Source organism: Vigna unguiculata, chromosome 9 (assembly GCF_004118075.2).
Source record: "Vigna unguiculata cultivar IT97K-499-35 chromosome 9, ASM411807v1, whole genome shotgun sequence".
NCBI classification, from domain to species: Eukaryota; Viridiplantae; Streptophyta; class Magnoliopsida; order Fabales; family Fabaceae; genus Vigna; species Vigna unguiculata.
The window spans coordinates 34,542,619-34,567,641 of NC_040287.1; the positions used below are offsets into that span (position 1 = coordinate 34,542,619).

At 29.7% G+C, this 25,023-nt stretch overlaps 2 protein-coding genes across 2 annotated transcripts; both read right to left on the bottom strand.

Annotated features, from left to right (window-relative positions):
• Positions 1–2,525: 2,525 nt before the first annotated feature.
• On the bottom strand, positions 2,526–4,417 carry LOC114162962 (phosphatidylinositol transfer protein 3-like). Its single transcript, XM_028046982.1, has 5 exons — positions 4,269–4,417; positions 4,014–4,190; positions 3,791–3,889; positions 3,137–3,379; positions 2,526–2,988 (listed from the first exon to the last, which is right to left on the bottom strand). The coding sequence occupies exons 1-5, from the start codon at positions 4,341–4,343 to the stop codon at positions 2,770–2,772; spliced, it is 813 nt and encodes a 270-aa protein (XP_027902783.1). The 5' UTR covers positions 4,344–4,417; the 3' UTR covers positions 2,526–2,769.
• A 9,845-nt stretch (positions 4,418–14,262) lies between these two features.
• Positions 14,263–18,694, bottom strand: LOC114163351 (probable beta-D-xylosidase 7). The gene is made up of 4 exons (XM_028047612.1): positions 17,760–18,694; positions 17,409–17,676; positions 15,231–16,004; positions 14,263–15,132 (listed from the first exon to the last, which is right to left on the bottom strand). Exons 1-4 carry the CDS (start codon positions 18,447–18,449, stop codon positions 14,543–14,545), a joined length of 2,322 nt encoding a protein of 773 aa, XP_027903413.1. The 5' UTR covers positions 18,450–18,694; the 3' UTR covers positions 14,263–14,542.
• Positions 18,695–25,023: the final 6,329 nt, after the last annotated feature.

Here is a 25,023-nt window from a genome sequence, read left to right on the forward strand (position 1 = left end):
ACGTTTAAGGAAAAAGAAATCTCATTACGTATCGAACCATTATGACTATTTAATTGTTGACAACAACAGAAAGAATTTAATTAAAAATAAATATAAATTCATTAATTCATTTAGATAAAATATTCGGTGGCCTAATCAAAATTGTTGAAGACCACACCAGCTTATGGAATAATTTAACAAATTTTAATACATAAGACTATTTATTAGTGAATTAAAAAGATAATTAGTGTTTGCATGACTATGGTTTGAAGATGTAGATGAAATTGGGCCTTAATGTGAGTACTGCAAAATCAACAACCTTAAGTTATTTATTAAAGCCAGAATTTGGTATATACATAATGATGAAGTAAAGTTATGTTGGAAGGAGTTGTCCATGAGCCGACATGTGTAGTGGTAGTTGTATGTTGCGATAATGCTCATTTATTATGATAGCGTGAGGAGATACATCGGGTACACGCGTGTACCATATATTTCACACCAAAAACAAATATATCGATACATATTTATTCACTCTTCAGAAAACTGGTAACTTTGCTGCAGGAACAATTTTAGCTTTAAAATACCTGATTATCTTTTTAGCTTTAAAGTGGATTAAAATATATTTTTTTTAATTTTGATTATATGATACTTTTTGTGATAATAATAATGTCTTTCTTAAATATATCTATATATATATATATTAATAATTTTTTTCTCGTAATTTAATAGTCAAAAACTAGTCTCATTTGTAATAGTATAACTCTTGTTGATATGAAATTTTCTTTCCTATAACAAAAGCCAGCTACAAATCTTATATCAAATAAATAAAAGGATGATTGATATTGGAGAAAGAATATTGGCATCAGTCAACAAAAATAGAAAATGAGTTATAAGTTATGGAATAAGTCAGATTCAACTCCATAAAGTTATCATACAGAAAAAAAGAAATTGAATTTTTTTATAGGTATATATGTAATTTGTTTTGTTTATGAATAACAAAGTGAGCCAATTTGACCCGTTTTGATTCATCTTATGTTTGGTCCACAAAGTGTGGGTCGGACTATTTCGTTCCGCAGTTCAAAAACAAGTTTACATTTCTGGTTTGTCCTGTTATGTGAGTTGGCCCACATTTATAATGAATAAATTGTTTTTTTTTTATAATAATTAATATTCATTTTCTATCGAAATAATTTCAATTAGTCTAATTAACCAAAGACAAGAAATAACAGAAGATTATAGGTAAAATACAATAACAATATATTACCTTATAAGACAGATCCAAATTTGTTAACCTAAAATTACATAAAAAGATATTGCATATTCGAGAACTAAAATCATTATTTTATATACAATATTATAAATAATAATAATAAAAAAAAGAACTTATAAAAACAACATGGTAAATGATGTAGGGATCTAAAAAAAGAGTATTTAATTTTGTAAATGGGCCAGCAGGCCACCCACCCTGTCCTACCTTAAACATGTGCGGACTACGAGTTTGTATGACCCAACAAATTCAATATCTCAATCTGTCTCGCATTATTTTCTATAGACCTGTGAGTCAACCCACATTGAATTGCCACCTTAGTGTTTTTTTTGCACTAGTGTTTTTTAATTAATAATTAATTTGCACTAGTGTTTTTTTTTCCAATTTTTAATATATGCATTATTATTTCTCATCATGTAACCATTTTATCACTTAATTAAAAACATAATAAATATCAAAAGAAAATTCAAAAATATATTGACTCAAGTATTTGTTAAATGCCAATTTTACATTTTTGCAAAACCAATAATAATCAACATTAATCAAGAACACAATAAATTGAATCATGATGATGAATTTATTATTTTTGTTATCCATTGATGAATTTGTAGATGAAATTGCAAATAGGTCAAAATACTAAAATCATAAAAATAATCAAGTATTTACATTTTAAATCGAATTAAGTCTAAACATAAAAAACTCAACCAGAAGAGTCAGACTCACAATAAATATTTAACAATAAGTGTTCTGTTGAGGTTGTTGCCACATTCAAGATCATAATGACAAGATGACCAATAAATACAAATTGAACAAACAAGCCAGTGGTTCATTAAAAAGAATGTGTTCGAAAAATCATACGAAAAAGGTTTCTTTCTTAAGCTTGATAATGGTCTACAAATAGACCAAAATGGAGGTATTAGTACTCTCACTTTATAACAACTTCATTAACCTAACATGTAAATTTGAATTTATCTTATTTTAAAATATTATATATTTTAAATATTTTAATTTTATAAAAACAATATATTTAATAAATTTATAGTTTAAATAAATATTCATACCATGATCAAATATACAAATTATTTGTAATATTTAAGATACTTTAAATTAATCTTGATTGCTATTATTCCTTAGCCAATTTTGTTAGAAGATATTGCTTAAGATTATTTTCACCTACTGTAGTAGTAACCGAAAATATTCTACCTTACTCGTAATTTTACCTTCCCTTTACTCTCTCCTTTCATGTATAATACAACGAATAAAACTAACATTGATACGACAAGTTGGAACAGTAGACTTATTTATTTATTCATTTTAGAAGTTTGAAGTATTTATATCTTTGTAATTTCGTAAATCATACATAAAGTTGCACTTCGTGCCTTAAATCTATGTTTCAAACTATAATGTCATAGCATCTTGCTGCTTTGCCTGACAAAATACCGATTTTTTGGTATGTTATTTCTAATTCTAATTCCTCGCCCTTTCAGCAACCAAGCTTTATAGTTTGCATTATCACACAGACCTCATCTGTGTTCAGAATGAATGAATCTTGTTGTCTCTTCCTCTTTCATTCTCTCACCATATTTATTTATGTCAAATCCTGTGTCACCATTCCCACCAAATGCAGATTCAAGTTTATCCATATCAAATAAATCCTCCAAAAACTTCCTTGAGTTGTGATCGTCCGAATAGCAAAACTTTACTTTGTTGTAAATTTCAGTTTCCAAAAAGGGCCTCATCATCTGCAGAAGCAGGTAACATCAAAATTTAAAGATAAACTGCATGCATATCATTAACTTTACAAGCAGCATTTCAAACTTTACCGAGGCAATGCATGTGTATACACTAGTCTCGTAACCAAAACCAACGAAAAGGCTTTAATTTAGGTACCTTGAAGAATGGTTGGAAGATTGCAGGTGCATTGAACAGAATTACCAAACCCAAGCGCCTTGGATAATAGTTTTGTAATACATGGACAATTTCACGTGACATTTTGAACGATATATCCGACATCTTTACACCCTCTAAATCTACCAGCCACACCACCTGTTCCTGCTGTGGTGGAAGGTTTGAAATGGCATTCTCCAAGCACTGTACTAAATACTTAATCTCTCTCTCTGTTGATAAGGAGTTCTGCAGCACAGATACAAACCACACAAATGAAACAAAAACATGTTCATAAAAATAGGATTTTAAAAAGTTATTAGATTTAGAGTGAAATATGATATTGATCCCTTAAATTTTATTGAAAATTAGAATTAGTCCCTCTTCGAATCTTTGAATATATGTTGTTTTAATTCTTCTAACCAAATTTTGTTAAGTTTATTTGATGTTTCAAACATATTTTACGATAATATTTGAGTTAATATGTATTTGAAACATCAAATAAACTTAACAAAATTTGATTAGAATTATTACAACAACACATTTCTAAAAATAAAAGATTAAATTAAATCAAAATTTTGAAGAGATACTAATTCTAATTTTCTGTGAAAATTGAAAGACTAAAAATATATTTAACCCTTAAATTTATAATCCATAAACCTTGCGTCTAGGTGTCATTACAATCACTGATCTCCCGAACTTGTCCTGATAATTGGGTCTATAAATGGACCCTGACTCTGCATCAGCAGCAACCTCTTCCTGCATCAAGAGAAGTTCCATTTCAGAACAATGACATACCCTGGATCTTTTCGAAAGAGAAGACATGCCAGCCAACCTTTATCTAAACTAGACAAAAAAAAGTGAAGACAAGTAATTAACTTACCCAGCGGATCTCTTCCGGTTTGAATTCTTTTCTCCATTTCAGGCTTTGTTTCAACATTTGAGCTGTTTTCTTAACATTCCAATTGCGTGACACTAAATACCTTGAAATTGATGCATCAGAACAGTACAAAGATTCCTTGTCTGATAACTGCCCTATCAACTCTCTCACCTCAGTGATCTGAGAGGAAACAAATTATATCAAGTGTAAAAGCTTCTTTTTTAGTATACAAACAACGAAAAATAGTATATCATATACCTTGGCCTGCTGTTCTTGTGAAACTACCATTTCATCATGACCCTTGGAGGCACTTTTTTTCTGATCTTCACTCATACTGTTCAGTACAGAGATGCAAAAAATTAGCAGTGAAGAGTTGAACAGCACAATAATCAGTACCAATTTATCCAAGTAATAGATATTCACCTTCATTCCAAACCTGTCTTATAGGACTTAAGGAGAGCTAGACTTTATGGGACCCAAAATCAATTCCAGGAATATTTTGTTTCTGCTATCTTCATTGAAATATGATAGCATTCCTTTTATAGCCACTTAGGTTAAGTAGTTTTATATATTAGCATCGTTGGACGTTGGTGGTTCACTTACATTTAGTTACCTTAATTTTAACAGTTCAATTCATTGGTTAGTTACTGTCTAGTCTTCTTATGTGTTTCTGTAGATGTTTCTTGTTCACTTTTTTAACTCTTAAAATGTATTTTATTGCTAATATATATATATATATATATATATATATATTATGTAAAAATATTACTAAATTAAGTTTTTTAGTCTTAACGCCTCTAAACTATTTACTTTTCCTGATATTCAAAATTTCAGTTCACCATAACCTCAACCCTAAGATCGATACAACACTCAGTAACACATGAATACGTGTCATTTTGAAGATGTCATAATGTCTTCCAATAATGTCTACTGCTGCAAATCAACAACCATGACTTATTTATTAAAGTTAAAGTTAAAGCAACGATGGCAAAGTCAAGTTGAACACATACTAAATTAATTGTGCATCAACCAAATAATTTGGTGGTGGTTATATATACCAAGTCATAATATTAATGAGAGTCAGAATATATATATATATATATATATATATATATATATATATATATATATATATATTAGTGTAAACACAGGCGCGATAGCGCCTGTGTGTACGCATTTTTTGAATTATATTAATAATTGATGATATTGTAATGTTATTAATTTAATAAACAAAATAAAAGTATATTTATAAAAAATAAAATAAAATGTACGGAGAAAATAAGAAAAAAATAACTGTTGATGAATAGTAAGAGAAAAAAAGAAAAAGGAGATAAGTAAATAATTTTATAAAAACTTGTAAAAGTAACCGTTAATTTTTAAAAATTTAATAAATAATTAAATTATAAAAGGTAAAGTTGGAATTATGAAATGTGGACACAAAAAAGGGAGCCCTTTATATATAGTTATAAATATATATATATATATATATATATATAGATCAAATTATTTCAAAAAATAATTATAAGATATTTCTCTTAGTCCTTACTTTTTATTTCATTAATCTAATTTTTTTTATAATTGAGTTTTAGTCTCAATTGTAGTGAACATTATCAGTTATTTATTTTCATATCTTTATATAAGCAATAAAACATAGTTTTGATAATTAATTCACGATTAATATTTAAATTGGAAGAAAAAATAAATAAAATATGAGCGTTAACAATTATTTTTCGGGATAAATAAATAAAATTTTGGAAGTTGCACATTTTAAATAAGATCAATTTATAAGAAGATGGTGCAAATTTTATTTTACAAATTAATGATCATGTATGATTGAATTAGATTTAAAATTTACTTTTTATTATAATTAAAAAAAACAATTTACTAAATGTTACAAACACTACCATATTATTGTATATATTATAGTTTACTTATTAACATATTTAAAAAAAAAAAACTGTAAATGTTGCAAACACTACCATATCGTAGTAGTAGTAGAAATATTCAGAAAATGGGTCACGTGAGGTGCTTAATAAATACTTACGAGAAAATAAATAATTAAGTACGCTTCCTTATAAGATGTTTTGGACATTGATGTTTTGGACATTGTATGATTGATTATTATTTATGACACATCTCCTCATGTCAAGACATATATATATCAAACATAAGATTAAATATTAATGGATAGTTCAATAGTAATAGAACAATAAATCAACAAATAACAAATTTTGTTAAAATAAACTCTAAATCATGTGATAACCTTCCTCCAAGGAATTCCATGAAAACTAATGATGATTGATGATATTTCAATCATCATGATTATAATATAATATTAAGAATCAAATTTTAAATTTAATTTAATCTTATAAAATTTGTATTTACTTATATTATAAATTAACCTTATCTTTAATGAATATGAGACTTTTAACAAATATACTTAAAATAAATAATAACTTAAAATGCATAAGAGAAATAACATCAATTATATGAAAATTATTTATTTATTTTTAAATAAATAATTATATAAGTATAAAATTGAAGAATTTCATAAAATAAAAGACAAAAACATTGAAGGATAATAAAAAGAAATCTCCCCACCGGGACCAACAAAAATAGCAGGAATTGTATGGCACATCTGACAACAATAAAAGAACGATGACATAAGATATCCACACATAACACTAAATTCACCCAAATTTTTATTCGCATAATCTCTTACATGATCATTAACTCGATTACGTATTTGTCGGTAATTACATCAAAGCTTGGTTCCAAGAATTCCACGAATATTTCAGCTACTTCGATCGACAAATATTTTACTTTTTGTAGACCAATGCAGAAGCATAAATAAAAAATAACGCGCATTTTAATTCCTAAAAATAAATGAGAATTATGAAAAGTCAAGATGTAGAAATTAATATTAGTCTACAAAAAAGTTTGACTTATTGTTAAAACTTTATACAAATGTTTACTGAAAATTCTACGTGATACTACACTGATTGTGATGGACTTAAATTTCTTTTACTTCATGTATCTACCTTAGTCTTGGTTTTCCCATGACAAGTTAAATCTGAAATAAAAACTGATATGTGTCACTCCTATGTTGTCTTCATATTACATCAAGAACTGGTTTTGTGTTTAATGTCTGTAGAGAGAACGATAATTGTGCAACCAATTGTTACCATAATTCTTCTCCTCGTCGAAACCAAAACCAAACCTTCTCAACCGTGCTACTATTATCTTCAATATGAAGCCCCCACCAGCATCAATATCATCCCCTATCAGGAATTAACAGTATTCAACGTTCAGCATACATATTTTAGAATCCTTCACCACAAAAAAAGTTTTTTTGTCTAATTTTATGATAGTTACATATACTTTCTTTTTCATAATATGGAGACAGTGTAGTATTTTAATTATTTTTGTCTCAATCTCAACCAACTTTATGGCATATGAATTTCAACAATTTTTCATGTGGATCCAACTTGTAACATATATATGTATCAAAGTTATCCTACTCTTAATTTTGGACCCACCCCACTAGTAATCGAGATCGTAGTGTGGTGTCATAATTCTGGATCTTATATTCAAATGCCGCGTTAGTTATACGTCTGTTTACTGACATGCATAAATCATCAGTGTTTGAATTGGTTGAATCTCGTTTGCAAACAATTAGGAATTCCTTAAACAATAATTAATGCATCTTCAATCCCTCCATACGTATTTTAAATACAAAATTGTGATAAAGTTTTATGGGTTAACTGACTCTGATAATAATATCTCAGTAAATTTGGAGATGATATATATAATATTAAATCTGATCAACCTTTTTACATGGCTTAAATATGGCTAGAATCGGAAGATTAAAGTGTTATGTACTTATTATTAACTTAATCAACCAATCATTCTCATCTTATCACGTTATGTCACTAAACTTCAATGCACCTCCGTGACAGATTGAGTGATGAATAATGCAAATGATTCTTCAATATATTTATAGTATTCTTTTTGTCAAAATTGAGAGAACATAACTCCGGTTTGAGTCGAGCTATTTTTACTAGTTTCAAGTTTAAGTATTATTTTTTGCTGTATTTTTGAAATGCAATGTTAGTACGTTATTTTTTTTTAATATATTTTAAAACATTAAAATTAATGTATATTAATATATTTTAAAGACACGATAGAAAGAGTATAAAAAATTAATAGAAAATCCAAATTTCTTGAATTCAGAATAGGGATGTCAACAGGGCGGGTAGGGTACGAGTAATAGCTCCCTCGTACCCTATGCGCTGGATAAATATCCGCTCCGTACCCATATCCATATTCGTCGGGTATTCATGGGTACCCGCCTATTTTTTTCATATCCGCGGGTATCTATGGGTACCCGCGTATATTTACAAAATTATTTGAAAAACAAATATTTATACAAGTCCAAATAATTATAAAATAAAATACATCACTGTCATAAATTTTAAATAAAGTTCAAATAAACTCAAGTTTATACAAGTCCAAATAATTATAAAAGTAAATATAAAATGACGTTCAACATAATGAAAATTCTTTAATTAGTGTTTTGACCAAAAAGTCCACTTTCTCCAATTGGTTCCTAAAAAGGAAACAAATAAACAAATAATAAACCTGAATTACCACGTGCCAAGTATTCTTATTTTGATTTCATCATTTGACAACAAGCATACCATAAATGTCATTGTCTATATAGGATTTGATGCATATGCCTAATTTCAAATAAAGGAGAGAGAAGAATGTCGAGGGGTATACTTGAAAGAAGACAACGTACCAATATATATATATATATATATATATATATATATATAAGGGTACTTTTGTGAATTAAAGTTTAACGGATACGGGTATCCACGGGTACAGATACTATGATACTTGTACCTGTCCCGTTAACATGCGGGTAAATACCTATACCCGCGGGTAACGAGTATCCATTTTTAATATTTGTTTCATACTCGTTGTGAATTTTATCCACGAATATCCGTAGATACATATTTTTTTGACATCCCTAATTTAGAGTTTATAGTTAGCCCATAACACGACCGTGCTTTACCATCCTTGTAATTTCGCTATCTTTTTGTTTCTTTTCATAACGATAATAAAAAGGTTATATTACAAGTAAATTGAGAATGTTTTGACACATGAATAAATACAGATAAGTGATTGATGTAATATGCTATTCATGTAACAAGAGAGAGATACCGAAACCAAGCATGCCAAATAAGTATTTATAATTTGAGGATTTTAAACAATACACTACAACTCTTTTTAACACCTCAAAAGATATAAATGTGATTTTTTTTTCAAATAAATTCATGAAAAATTTCTAAACATTAAAACATAATTACAAACTATCCAAAGTTTAACTGGTATAAAATTCTATTTGCACTAGTCGTGTTCTTAATTAAAAATAATACTTTGAGAACCAAAATAATCATTTAACAACTGTATTATAATAATATAAATACATAACTAATGAATTAAATGGAAGTTATCATCCTCTCCATTCAAACCAATTTTTTGTGTGAATCATGTCACATGTCTGAATTACTGTATAAGTGTTTACTTGTCTCCAAATAAAAAAAAGTTCAATATATTTATTAATTAGGTGTTGTTATGAATGTGACAATACAGTACATGGGTAGAAAAAGTAGTGAATAGACTGCTCTACATATCTGGTACAAAATTTACATCCCATTAAAAACTGCAGTTACTTTGGAACCAAGATCCAATATTATTGATATGATTATACATGATTTTATTAAAGTTGGTATTCATATTTCTTTTTTCTTAATTGTTTCCAAGATCCAATATTATTGATATGATTATACGTGATTTTATCAGAGTTGGTATTCATTTTTTTCTTTCTGATTTGTTTTCCTAAAATCGATGTGTAAAGTAATGATTGTTTTACTCATAGTAAATAGGCTTTATATGATTGGTCCAGAATCTTAAACATTTTTATTTATACGGAGACATGAATATTTATACGTTAGACGACATATTTGTGATTAGTATGAATATTGGTTCAATGTAACACAATAATAGTCTAATAACATTTTGTGTGAGTGGCATGATAAATTTTAATATTATATTAAGAAGTAAGTTTGAAACTGACTTATCATTACATAAGTAAGTAGTTTGTAAAGTGAGAATTACTAAAAATTATTTAAATTGATATTATCTTTAATCATTGTGAATTTAGTATTATCTATAATTATTATATAATTATTATGGAATTTTTAATACATTCTTTTATGTTGAGATATATATCAAGCGTAAGATTAGAAATTTGTAAATGATCTAATAATTATCTGATAGTAGGAGACAAAATAGATTTCACAAATATTGTTAGTATAAACTCTAATATTATATTAGACATTGAGTTTCAGCCTAACTCTTCCTATAAAACTAATATATAAGATGAGAAGTAGTCACACTTATATGTTGTAAATTGATATTATTTTTAGTTAATGTGGAATCTAAGGCATCTAAATATGAATATTAACTACATATTTGTGAATAATTTAATAGAGGATGTTACAATGAGATCAACAAATCTTACTCAAATATATACAGATACCATAATATTGAGTTTTAATTCTAACATAAAATAAAAATTATCCCTATTTATATTATCTAATGGAATATGTTTAAGAATAAGTAAATGAAATCAAACCAATAATATTACGAATTAATCACAACAATGTTAAAAAGTTTACTTAAATAACAGGTAAATTTGAGAAGTCAATGTTTAGCAGATAAATTTGACACGTTTTCTTCTCGTTCCTCTTTACTTCATTAAGTTTTAAGAAAAGAAAAATGTATTGATCCTATAGTCTCGTTCTCCTAGAAATTTTATGAAAAGTTCGCATAAGAATTAACTTTTTTTATTAATTAAATATTAAGATAGTTATAATTAGACGAGTGTTTTCAGGACATCTATAGACATATTTTATTTTATTAATTGAAATAAGACATCTACAATTATTTTTGTGATTTTCAATTACTCCAACCAATATGAAATATTAAGAAGAATAGATTAAAATGTGAAGTCAACCCCCAATGTGAACCAAAAGAAGTGTTCCACAGAGTATCTCAAAAGAAAAGAACTTCTTGAGTTACGCATTGAAAATACAGTTCCACTGTAAACCTCGTGAACTTGCTTTGGGCCCAAACTTAGCAAAATGGGCCTATGATCTATGCATCCTTGGCAATTATTACTTCCTGCACCTCTATGTTTTCTTCCTGCATCCATAATTATCAGAATATCAAAATTGTTCCTGTGATAAGTTATATGAGTGGGAGGGTATTGAGTGCTATTCTTGGTTTGTTGGTGGTTGCTTGTTGTAGGAGGTGATTGTGGATATTTGAATTTCACATCCAATTGTTTCACTTTTAAAAAATTATATTTCAAAAAAACACAATTTAAAATACAAACTTTTAATTTACATTTTAAATTATATAAAATAACACATTTCGTAATAAATATTTTAGAAGATTATTTTAAATTCAGAAATTTCGAAATACACGGTTTAAAATGAAAATAAAAAATAACACATTTCTTAATAAATATTTGGAAGTTAATTTTAAATTTAAAAATATATAATCTGGAATCTACAAAAGTAATACATTCAACGATTATGTGTTTTAGAAGATATTTTTAAATCCAAAACTACTCTCCAGACACCTTATCCGGAATATTAAATAAATATCAAAACGTAATCACTTGGAAATCATGGAAAAATAAAAGGTTTTGCAACACTTTGTGTCGCCGGAATAAAAGCTTTTCTGATCACCGTTCAAAGCTTCTGTTCTCACTGTCCAATGCAGAAAATGTAACTTCGGCGGCAAAAATATAGGGATGGGGCTGAGGGGTGGAGTTCATGATTAAAGAAGAAAAGAAGGTAATTTTGTAATTTCACATCTAATATGGGGGTGCAGGAAGAAAACTTGGGGTACAGCAAACAATTGTCGTCATCGTTCTGGCACACGCATATGTACGTGGTGCAGATAGAGATGGCAAATAAACTCGTCATCGTGGGTATTGTCCGAACCTGTTTCTGTTTTGACAGGAAATCTTCGTACTGACTGGGTAAGGGTATGAGTATGGAGAATTTCCGATTTTTTCGATTGGGTATGAGGATGAGGATGGGGATGAATATATCCCCGCCATAATACCCGTCCTGTCATATCTTCATCCCCTTTAAATTATTAAAATATTCACAATTAATTAAGTAACCCTATATATATATATATATATATATATATATATATATATATATATTCTTTCTATTTTTTATTTCTTCTAAATATTTGGTTTGTCATGAAACTCATTCGCATCTCTAATATATTTTTTATTATCATAACCTTTATGTAATTATGTTAAAATGATGTATGTCAATTAAAAAAAATGTATGTCTAACATTTGAATATTTCTATTATTTTTTAATATTTTTATTTATTGTATATTTTCCTTTCATATGTGAATGTTTAATACTCTCAATTTAAGTGTTTAATAGGATAAACATTTCATTTACTAAATAATATAAAAAAAATTCTTTACTTATTATTATTAATTTTTGTTTTATTCGAAGAACTCTTTTATTTCGCTAAAATAATTTTTGTTATTTCTCAACCATTGAGTATATATGTTGATATTTGAAAAGTTTTCTTAGATCTCTAAGATATTTTTTGTCTTATCATACCCTTGATTATACATTTGTTTTTCTTTGTGCAATTCCTTCCAATAGTCTCCAAATTTTTTATAAGACACACATTTGTTAATTTTTTAATATTTTTATTTTTGTTTATTTTCATCATGTAGAATATTATTTCGATAAATTTTATCTAATTATTTTTTATTTTCTAACTCATTACAATCATACTTTAATTTTTTTCACTATAATTGTATAAATAATTTTTATTTACTACAATATGAAAATTTAATGTAATTGTCATGAATATTTTTTTATCACCATCCAACATATATTAAAGTTTAAAAGATACAAGATCTAATAAAAATTTTTTATGTTTATTATTTATTTTTTGCGTCATTGTATCAACCATTGAGTATATCTGTTGATATTTAAAAAGTTTTCTTAGATCTCTAAGATATTTTTCATTTTATCATACCATTAATTATATATTTGTTTTCCTTTATGTGATTCCTTCCAATAGTCTCCAAATTGTTTATAAAACACACATTTGTTAATTTTTTAATATTTTTATTTTTTGTTTATTTTCATCATGTAGAATACTATTTCGATAAATTTTATCTAATTATTTTTTATTTTCTTACTCATTACAATCATACTTTAATTTTTTCACTATAGTTGTATAAATAATTTTTATTTACTACAATATAAAAATTTAATGTAATTGCCATGAATATTTTTTTACCACCATCAAACATATATTGTGGTTCAAAAGATACAAGATCTATGTTAAAATTTTATTATTATGTTTATTATTTGTTATTTGTTCATTGCGTCATGTTGATCAAGTGATGTATTATAACTTTTATTAGTGTATAAAAAATAGATTCATTATAATTTAAAAATTGAAGTAAACAAACATTTAAAATATATTTTAATTTAAATATTTTTTTCCTTTTATATTTTTTTAAAAATATTTTAAAATTTATCAACTAGGTTTCATTAATGTTTGCAAATTTAATAAATGTTTTGGTTTTCATCAAATTTTATTTGGTATTATAATCTAAAATGTAAACAATTATAATTTATTTCAAAGTATTTGATATTGAAAAAATAATCATACTCCTAATATTGAATATTTAATAATATTAGGTTTCCTTTACCGTAATTTTTTATAAAAATTAATTAAAATTAATAATAAAGTAGTAAGAAAACGGGTATGGGTACGAAATTACACTCGTTACCCGGTGGGAATGGGGATGAGGATGAGACAAAAGTTTGATACCCGTTGGATTTGGATATGAGGATAAATTATTTTTACGAAAATGAGTATGAGATAGTGAGACCCGTCCCGCCCCATTGCCATCCCTAGGTCCAGTTCCCTCCTTCCTCTGTGCTTAGTTCCCAGCATTACGACTTTCCAGGAAAAACATCCTAAACTTTTTTTTCACCTCTCATTTATTTTGGAATTGATTTTTCAGAATGCACATTACATTTCAGAAAATATATTTCAAAATAAATACCCAAAAGACTTGACTAGTTTATAAGAAAAAAAAAAAAAATCCATAGAAGCGAAAAGGATAAAAAAAAATTATTAGATAATCCATACAGTTTAATTTAGTGACCAGGTTTATCCCGTTCAACAATCAACGAGGAACAACATTTTTACATTTAACATACTGAAATACGATTCGGTCGTCTGAATTTCAGATGCAAATACCATGGATGGATCCACGAATCAAATCAAATTATAGTACATTTCGTGGTCTCATAATCCCAAACTGCAGCGTGCTTCAGAAACATGTCAGCTAAATTAGCTTGCGACAGTTGAAGAATAAATCCGTAGCATCAAACAATTATATGTATTGGGTGCTCTTGATCATCCACAAGCAACACCTGAGACCCTTCTTCAATAATCATTGCACCAGCTTCATTTGCTCTACTAAGATGTTCGCAAGGACTTACCGAAAATCCAACATGAGTCATTTCCCCTGCATCAAGCATCACACTTTCGAAACCAACCAACTGTTTCACAGGGTTTCCACTTTTCTGGTTTTTAGGTCTCATAAACAGCAGTACAGGATGCTTCCCCACCATGCTTCCATGATTTTGAACTCTCACTGTGACCGAGAGTGACATGCTTTGGCAGGTTTGTTCTCCCAACTCAGAAACTAGTTTGTACCTTACCGTTTCTGAATCTTCAACCATCAAATGAGTGGATGATTGGTTCAAGTGAAGCTTGTCATGTGTAACAGAAACAAACTCATAGGAATAGTTTGAGTAGCTCAGTCCATAGCCAAATTCATACACTTTTGGACCTTTGTAAAACCGGTAAGTTCTCCCAGGATAGCCTGTAGAAGGATCAGCTCTCATTCTCATGTCTGTCATCGGTACTTTGATGTAATCTTTTGGGTACCAAGTAACAGGGAGTCTTCCTCCTACATAGTATTCATGACAGGCAACAGCACACACCATTTCAGTAATAAACTTGTGAATCATGTTTTTCATTGATAAAATAGCAAAGAAATATCATCACCTGGGTTGTGGTCACCAAATATAATCTGTGCAAGTGCAATGCCTCCAAGTTCTCCCGGATAACCAGCCCAGAGGATGCCTCCAATTTTGTGGTTATACTTGGCTGAACTGATATCTACAGGCCCTCCACAAAGCAGCACCAAAATAACTGGTTTTTTAGAAGCTTCAGCAACGCTGTTCACGAGTTCAAGTTGCTTGCCCGGCAAGTCTAGATGAATGCGATCACGTTTTTCCCTCTCTTCACTTTGATCCAATCCCATAACCAGCACCACATAATCCACCTTTTTTGCAACTTCCACTGCCTCCTCAATTTGAGCCGAAGAACACTTTGGTCCACCATCACAGCCAGGATGATAAACGGCGTTCTTAACGTAGTGCTGAAAGCCTTGCAATATTGTGAGAAATTTACAAGGAGGGCCAGCATAGTTTCCAAGAAGAATTAGTGGAGAAGCATTGGCATTGGGACCTATCACTGCTAAGGAAATGCTGGGGCTTGTTTTTGGAAGTGGTAGAAGTTTGGGAGAGTTTTTTAAGAGGACAATGCCATTTCTTGCAGCTTCAAGAGCTAGATATTGGTGCTCTTTGGAACACACATGATTGGGACCAATCATGCCAAATGGGAGACTGCTTGGATTTCCACCAAACAGGCCTAGCCTCATTCTAATAGAGAACAGGTTGTGAAGGGCACGGTCTATTTCAGACATCGATACTTTTTTCTGCAACACTGCGGATTCAGCATGATCCGTCAGATAGCTACCACATTCCACATCCATCCCTGCAAAGTTTAACAACATATTCACTGCGATGCTTCTGAAAAGTTTGGTTCAGATGAAAAAATGTCACCATTCTGGTATAAGATAGTTTAACATTCTTCAGAGACTTCAAACAAATCTAGTTTATGTTTGTTTATTATCATAAAAATTATTGAGTCAAACTAACTTCTGCTTGTTAATGAGATGATAATATTACTCTGGACACTATTAGTCTGACTCCTAACAAATTTTTACACGCATTATTTTACTTTACAACTTTTTTTTTACATATAAAAAAGTTAACTTTTTGGGATTAATCAATAAAACATTGTCCGATTACTCCACCTATCACTGAGAGAGTTGATAATTATTAGAGGAGTGCTTAATAGTTGGAGAAAACATGTTACGAAAAACCTGTAACCAAATATTTGCGTTGACGGAAATCATTATGTGATAGAAAACAAGTATTTTCGAAAGAGCAGGGCTACTTTTGCCCCAAAAACACGAATTAAACAAATATTAATTTGAAAGTTTTAACAATATCAATGTAAGTTAACAGAAAACATAACTCCTATCACAATGGTGAAAATAATTTTTCTAGGGACCACCGTTTCTCTTTTCAAAAATTCTAGTTGTTTTCGTCAAAAGGAATTTCGTGTTTTTTAACATTTTCCTAATATATCATCCCAACCCTCTTTAAAATCCAAAACTCCCTATTTTTTTTTCTATTTAAAAAAATCTCAAACTAGTTACTTTGGATTATTTTTTTCCTTTATAAGCCAACATGCTCTTTCTCTCCAAATTGTAGCTACTAATACTTTTATAATTTCAAACATTTTTTTTGTTTTCAATGTGTTTTTAAAACTTTAAATCTATTAATTAAACATGTTTTATTTATAATTTTATTTTTTAAAAAACTGTATTTCATACGTTTTTCTTAAATGTTAAAATACACATACCTAAGCTCTGTATGGAAAGTAGAAAGAAAGTCTACTTTGTGGGGCTCACAGATGTCGGAAAATAATACATACTATAATTTATCTTATTGATATATGCATCATTCATGGCATTACTAAACTAACAGAAGAAATGAAAATACAAAAATGAGAACCTTAGAAACCTAAAATGTGAAACATTAAAACATATAGAAAGGCAAAATAGGAAATACCGATAAACATATTATGGGACCTAATATAACTGGGCCAAGCCAGCGACTTTGGCATTAATATGATTGAGAATGAATAACATTGTAAAGCCATGTTACTGTAAACCGACAATAGACAGATGATAAAAGCTTCTACGTACAAGGAACATGCGATTTAGGTAATCACACTTTAAGCTACTTTGTGGTTTTAATTAGCAACCAAGATTTTTAACAGTGCGATTAAAGCTATGTGTGTGGAGTGAGGCAGAAGAGAGAGACATACCAGCACGAAGAACATCGGCTACAGCATCCTCCGCTGATTTTGCAAACCCTTGCTGGTCATGTATGATCCCGACGGCTCCACAATCAGACGTAACATAGCCACGGAAACGCCATTCTTTTCTGACCGTTTTGGTTAACAGGTTGAAATCCGCACAGCTCGGAACACCGTTCACGCGGTTGTAAGCACACATTATCCCGCTGGCTCCTCCTTGCTGTACGCAACTCTGAAACGGAGGCTGGTATGTGTCCGCTAAATCTTGCAGACTCACCTGAAACGGATCATATCCAAGAGTTCAGAAGAAAGAGAAAAGGTACGTGATTGAGTGGTGTGTGGAGTGAAGTGGTTAATTACGCGAGCATCGAAGCGAAAGCGATCCACGCCCTTCCAATTGTCCAGATCGTAAGCGGTGAAGTGTTTGCAACAGGCGGAGGCTTGAAGGTGGCCCCTCAACTTGCCGCCGTGGAAGGAGTCTCCTTGGAGGCCTCTGACGTAGGAAACTGCGTAGCGGGAAGTGAGGAGAGGGTCTTCGCCGGGTGTCTCTTGTCCTCTGCCCCATCGCGGGTCTCTGAAGATGTTGATATTGGGAGCCCAGAAGGTGAGGCCCTGGGCCTGGGCCGCATTATAGATTGCGCGGGCTTCGATCCCAATGGCGCGTCCGATTCGGTACCAGAGGAGGGGGTCGAAGGTGGCTGCACTGAGGATGACCTGAGGGAAGCTGGTGGCGGAGGAGACGGAGCCGTTGAAGTGGATGCCGGGGCCGACGCTTCCTACGCCGTGGAGGGCCTCGCTCCACCACTGGTAGGCGGGGATGCCGAGGCGGGGGATGGAAGGAGCGGTGTTGACGAGTTGGGAGAGTTTTTCTTGAAGTGTGAGTCTGGAGAGAAGATCTTTGGTTCGTTGGGGGATGGGGAGTTTGGGGTTGCAGAATGGGTAGGATTTGGAGGCAGGATTGGACCAATCGCAAGCGAATGGTGGGTTAGATGAGTGAACTGTGTGAAGAGTGAGGAAAATAATGGCTGCAAAAGTGAAGCTGAGGGCCATGCTCAGTCGCAAAATGCTACACTCCCACTTCTCAATTATTATTCCCTCCCACCATTTTATATGCCATCTTTTTCACCTCACATAGCCTCTATTAGTGAAGACACAGACAAAAAAGGACAAGTGGTTGAATGAAGTGGCTACAGCTCACGCAAAAGGAGAAGAAATTACGTAATTTTCATGCGTCTCATGGTACTTTATTTTGAATTGGTATGTCTGTGAAATTCCTAATGATGCCTTGTAATTTTTCTTGTAGTCTATATGATGAATTTGAGATTGAATATTAAACTTGGTAAAGCCAAATATATACTCACGCTATTCACAACCCTTTCCTCAGTTACATTAGAGTTGGGTGGACGCATTGCAATCCTGTTGTTGCATTTGGAGGTGGAGTGGAGCCAGTGTCAATCATGTACTCTGGGTTGCAGTGTTCGCGTCCCTGTAAATGAAAGTTTTAATAAGCTTGAAACATATACAATTAAAGTGGTGGCACCATGATGACTTATAAACAATTTTTTACTTTTTAATCAATAAATTTACTGATAAATGTTCTTTTTAAATAATAAATATAGATTATGATGAACATTTTATATTAAAATATTGAAAAGTAATTTTTGAGTGTGAAAACCAAATGGGAACTAATTAGTTTGCATGAAATAAAGTGGGGGTGAATAAATTAACTCATTAGGTATCTGGCAGCGGAAAATGTGGGAAATAAAATGTTGGAAAGAGAAGAGGATCAAAGACGAATCAGAGATTTACAAAAAATAATATAACTGGGCTGCATACTCAGGCCAATAGCTACGCAGAATAGAACGGGCCAGAATTTTCAATCTGATTTTTAAAGTGGAATGGACAGGCCAGCTTCATATTTTGTGAATCACCTACAAAATTAGAGGTGTGAAAATAGATTAAAACTCGCGAGTCAATCTGTTTATCACGGATTCTTGTTGGGTGGAGTTGAATTTTTTTACAAAGTTTATTTGTGATCCAGCTTATTTAGAATCCGGCTCACTTGGGTTAAACCCGTTGGCTCACCAATCCACAAATAAAAAGGTCACACAAGTTTTTTTTGTTAAGTTAGTCTTTGTATTTGGATCATGTTATGTTATTTTTTTTAGCCTACACATATAGATAATTTGTATTTTTGTGATTTTGGTTTGTATTTGGATTGTATTAAAGTTTATTTAGATTTTAATTAGAATTGTAATTTAGTTTTGACTGAAAAAAATAAAAAAAATGTATTTCTTTTAATTAAATGAACCTATGAGCCAACCCGTTTAACCCACCAACCCGTGGTGGATTGGGTCAGGTTCGAATTTTTTTAACTTGTTAATAAGTGAGACAGGTTGGGTTGGCTCACTAAATGATCAACCCGTGATAGGTCAAACCAGATCGAGCCGAATTAACATTTTGACAGCCCTATACAAAACATATATAAACCAGTCAGGTCGGCCACATTGTCATACTAATTTCTATCCATATATTTTATGAGATTGTTCATGATGTAAGGGCATGCTGATTATTGCTTTCACCCGATAAAATATGTTAAAACATTTATTTATGACTTGAAGTTTTGATTATAAAACCCTGAAAGATTATAAAAGGATCAATGATTAATTCCTTCTGAATGGGCTTCGGCAAAAAAATGACGCCGAATATCATGCAATGTTGGACCATATTATTGGGCACTGTAGTATCTTGGACCCAAAACTAAACTTCCTTATTACTCTATGCAATTGCTTACTGCACTCCATGATTTCTTACCTGCAGCCCATATTTTTTAAAATTTCACTTTTGTTTTATGAAAGTGATCTCTTACCCTAGTGCAATTGCTTACTGCAGCCCATTATTTTCTACCTTCCCCATCATTTCTTCAAATTTCACTTTTACGCTTGATTGTTTTATAAGTGATCTCTTAGCCTAGTGCGAGTAATTCTTTAGCTAAAAAAGGATAAACGAAGTGATTCTGAGAAACGATTTGCTTCGTTTCAATTCATATGATCTTTGTTCGAACATAAAATGCCAAGTTTTTATATAAAAACGAAAACTATTAATTTTTAGAGTTTTAAAGATATGCAGAGAAAAGAAACAAAAAGTGAGCTCGAGTTTCTAAAAGAAAGCAATTTTTCAAATAATGATCCACTTAATAAGTAGATAAATTATACTCGTTAAAAATATAAATAAATTAATGAGACGAACATTTTTTAAAAAAAATAAATGCTTATTTCATTAAAACAAGTATTTTTTTAACTAAGCACAAAGTAACTCATCTAATACGAAATAAATTATGATAATAATTTTCTAACTGCCCTTTAGGTTAATAAGACACGTGTCTGTAATTATAAATAATTTTAATAATAGTAGAAACAATCTAGTTTCAAAATATTGAGTTTATCACTTGCTGTCTTTAAAACTTAAAACGAACAATCTTAACAAAAATCATATAATAATAGTAACTAATAAGAAACAAATTATTAAAGAAATTGTTCAAACTGAATTTCCGAAATAAATACATCAACCAACGAACAAAATGAAAATGTATTTTTGAGTATTAATATATTTTATTTTACTTCAAATTCTTTGAGAAGTTTGAGCACATGAATTGCAAGCTCTCATGTTCAGACTAAAAAAATGAGACGCGTTGTTATCTTAATCCAACCAGTACAAACCCAACTTTTGAAATAAATATAAAATTATGGAAGCTAATCAAACTCCACAATTGAGGGAGCCTAAACAAAGCACTTTTTTGAAAACTCAAACAACTCGACAATTTTCACGCACCTTCGTATCACGTCACATTTTTAAAACTAACCCATTATTCACGATTATCGGGTTTCTTTATAAATATTTTCTATAAATAAATACCTTTTATAAACTAATATTTACTTGTTTGAAAATAAAAAGATAAAGGATTAGATAAGATAAATATGTCACATCGGAGGTAGGTTAATTAAAACACCTTATCTAATGAAAGTCTTTTTCATCACCTTATCCAAAGTATATGTTATTAAAAAGTGGTAAATAATTATAGCAAGTAGCCCATTTTACAGGTAAATATAGAGGAGTGATAGTTTGACACTTCTTCATAATTATACTATTCTTTAATTATATTTTATTGAATAATCCAATTAATATTTTAATTTAATATATTTTTTTTCAATGATTACGGTTCTCAAATGAATGTATTTTCAAAAGCTGGTGTTAAAATTACTTTTTTCCATAAATGTAGACATTATCTTCATGTGTACATTGTTTACATCTTGCGGAAAGGAGATTAAATTCCAATAATTTTTGTTTTACCAATTGCGCAAAGTGATTCTAAAAATCGATACTTACTTATTTCGGACTTGAAAAATGGTGGTGCATTCAGCCGTCAATTAAAAGAAGTTAGTGATTTATTTGCGAACATATTAGTTCATAATTCCAATGAACCACGTGCCCGTTGTGAAGGAGATTTTTTTTTCTTTCAATTTAGAAAAAATTTTTATCCTGTTAATATTAAGGGTTAAATATGTATTTGTCCTAAAAATTGAAATTAGTTTTTTTCAAATTTTGATTCAATTTAATTTTTCAACTTTATGTTTAGGGATTTAGCTTTTGTTAGTTTCTATTACTGTTAGTTTAGTTTTCTATTATCTGTTGCATAGGTCTTACAACCCTTTATATAGGGTTCTCCTCCTCCCTCTCTTGTATATAATCACCTTTCATAAAATATTACAGTTCTCGTTTCTTTTTCTCTCTCATAACTCTTACACTCTAGAAATGTATGGATCTAGTCATTTTAACTAAAATTTGTTACATGTTAAAGTGAACTAACTCAGATTACACGGGTTGGCTCACCACAAGCCAGGTTAAACATGAATAAGTCTAACTCAGTTCACTTTATGGTGAGCTATAATTTTTGAAACTAATATTAACCCACTACGGGTTGGTGAGTTAAGTGGATTGGCTCACCAACTCGTGTAAAAAAAGAAATAAATTATTTATTTATTTATTTACTTTTAAGTATTCAAATATTTAAATAATTCTTTAAGTAACTCATGAGATGACAATTACAGTAAAATCAAGTACTAATGTCTTTATCATGCTCACTACCAATATATGATGAACGTTTCCAAGAAAGTGTCCATATAATCCAAGAAAACATAGCTAATAATACACAGTTTCTGTCATACTATTCAACAAAATATAAATGAAACAACAATACATTTGGTTCATAAGACGATTGTTTGAGTCAGCGGCGGAGCTTGGAAGGGGCAGGCGGGGGCCACGGCCCCCTCCCCCAATTTTTTTTATATTTTTTCATTATTTTTTATTTAATTTTTTTAAATTATATAAATTTTTAAATTTTTTTAAACTATTTATATTTTTAAATTAAATAACATTAGATTCAAAATTAATAAAAATTAAATTAAGTATTTTTTATTTATTTTATAAAGTACAATAATAAATAATAAAATATAAAATTAAATATATAAAGAAATAAAATTATTAAGATATTTTTTATTTTCTCTTTCATTGTCTTTTGAGTTTTTTTATATGTTGTATTCTTCTCTCGTACTTATTTATTTTCTTTTGTTCCTAAAAAAGTTAGACATAAACTCAGTATTTTTATCCTCATTTTTTCATATTTTCTCTTTTATTATTAAATAAATAAATAAGGTAATTTTCTCTTATCTCAATAGTGAACTATTTGTTTAACATTTAGCATTATTTTTTATCTCATGACCTTTTTGTATATTCATTTTTTATTAATATAGAAGAAGAAACAATGTACTATGTGATTTTTCATAGTCGATTTTTAATTGTAACTTTATTATCATAGTTTTGTTTAGTAATTATGTCTCTCAACTTTTGATTAGATTATGATAAATTATTTTTTAGTCTTAAACTTATTTTTTAAATAGGTATATTAATGAAAAAAATAAATTTATTTTTTAAAATTGATAGAGAAACTATGAAAACATGATAATGTGATTGTTTATCGCATAACAATGAAATGAAAGCTTGTGAATATTTTTTGAATCAAATGCATGTTAATAAAATGGAAGATGAATATTTTACAGAAAATATGATTATTTACATCAAAAAAAGTTAACTGAAAAATTTAATTATAATTCAATTACAATGAGTTTAAAAATATGAAAAAACGGTAGATATTCCTTTAGATACTATAATTTCTTTGATAATTATAAATATACTAGATTATGCATTATTTTTATTGAATTAGTCACAATAATATTAAATATATAAATTTTGAGTATATTATTTTGGCTCCCCCAAAATTTTGGTGAAGATCCGCCATTGGTTTGAGTCTTTTCATCCTCCAATTGCTTTAACTCCCTTTGTCAATCTTATAGTTTTGCTAGCTTTTCCAATTGGTCATGGTTCAAATCTTGATTTCCACTTCTTTGTAAATGGAATATGAATATAATGTTCAAAAATTAGGTAGGAAAATGGAAAAGCATAATTTTAAACAAAATTTTAATCACTACATCATAATTTTAATTCTTAACAATCAAACACACAATGTATATATTTTATCCTCCTAAATTTTCTCGTGCATCACTACATAATATAAGAAAAATCATGCTCATATCCAATCAAAATTTGCACAATACTAAATCAATAAAAAATCATGCACAGATCGCAGAGTTGCTCACTGTTTATATCCAATTAAAGATATTGCATATAAAGTACATTGGAGCAATGATTAGTGAATACACTATCATGAGAACTGGACAATCTAGAAAAATAGCAAAATAGGTTTCCTATGGCTTTACTATTACAACATGTACTAATCTAACCCTAATGCAATATATATATATATATATATATATATATATATATATATATATATATATATATATATATATATATTGGTATACAATATGGTGTTACTCCTAAGACTTAGAATTTAGGTATATTGCATCTTTTACAGGTTCAAGAATTGCATAAAATCTTCATTAGAGGTTGGATAAGATGTGTCTGAAATCAAATTGGTTATCTTATAAAATGGCCTAAAAATTTGACATCTTCTTAGCTCTTTTCCACTCTTCAATTGTTGAGCAATGTTTAAAATTTCTATCACACAAAGTGAAACTTGCAAAAGTGTGACGATGCAAGACCACTTTCAAGCGTCATATTTAGTATTAATACCCCTCACTTCAACAACACACTGAGTAAATGTTACTTTCCTTGCCTCTGACCCTTTCACATATTTAATGGTTTGTCTAATTTTCTGCAAAGCAACTTCAGTCACTTTTAAACCCTCTTGAACTATAAGATTCAAGATATGACCACAACATCTCGCATGAAAAAAATTCACCATGACATAATAAATTATTTTGTAAGCTTAATTGTTCACCAAAAATATGTTGCAGATGATCATTGGCAGTAGCATTGTCTTAAATTATAGGAAATATTTTCCTATCAATTCTCCAATCAGTCAAACATTCAAACACTTTATTTGCTAACTCATGACCACCACACCTCAACGTCGACCACCGTCGTGCACCAATGTCGACCACCGTCGTCGCAGGCGGCCAAACGACCACCACCGAATAGGCACCAC

What these genes read in the sequence shown, in the direction of transcription:
- LOC114162962 (XM_028046982.1), bottom strand. Translation starts at nt 4,343, where the DNA reads ATGAGTGAAGATCAGAAAAAAAGTGCCTCCAAGGGTCATGATGAAATG. An exon ending in TAATGACACCTAGACGCAAG is followed by an intron (nt 3,380 to 3,790) that starts GTTTATGGATTA and finishes TCTGTGCTGCAG; the next exon opens with AACTCCTTATCAACAGAGAG. An exon ending in TCTTCCAACCATTCTTCAAG is followed by an intron (nt 2,989 to 3,136) that starts GTACCTAAATTA and finishes CTGCTTCTGCAG; the next exon opens with ATGATGAGGCCCTTTTTGGA.
- LOC114163351 (XM_028047612.1), bottom strand. Translation starts at nt 18,449, where the DNA reads ATGGCCCTCAGCTTCACTTTTGCAGCCATTATTTTCCTCACTCTTCAC. An exon ending in GCTTTCGCTTCGATGCTCGC is followed by an intron (nt 17,677 to 17,759) that starts GTAATTAACCAC and finishes GATCCGTTTCAG; the next exon opens with GTGAGTCTGCAAGATTTAGC. An exon ending in ATTTGGTGACCACAACCCAG is followed by an intron (nt 15,133 to 15,230) that starts GTGATGATATTT and finishes AATACTATGTAG; the next exon opens with GAGGAAGACTCCCTGTTACT.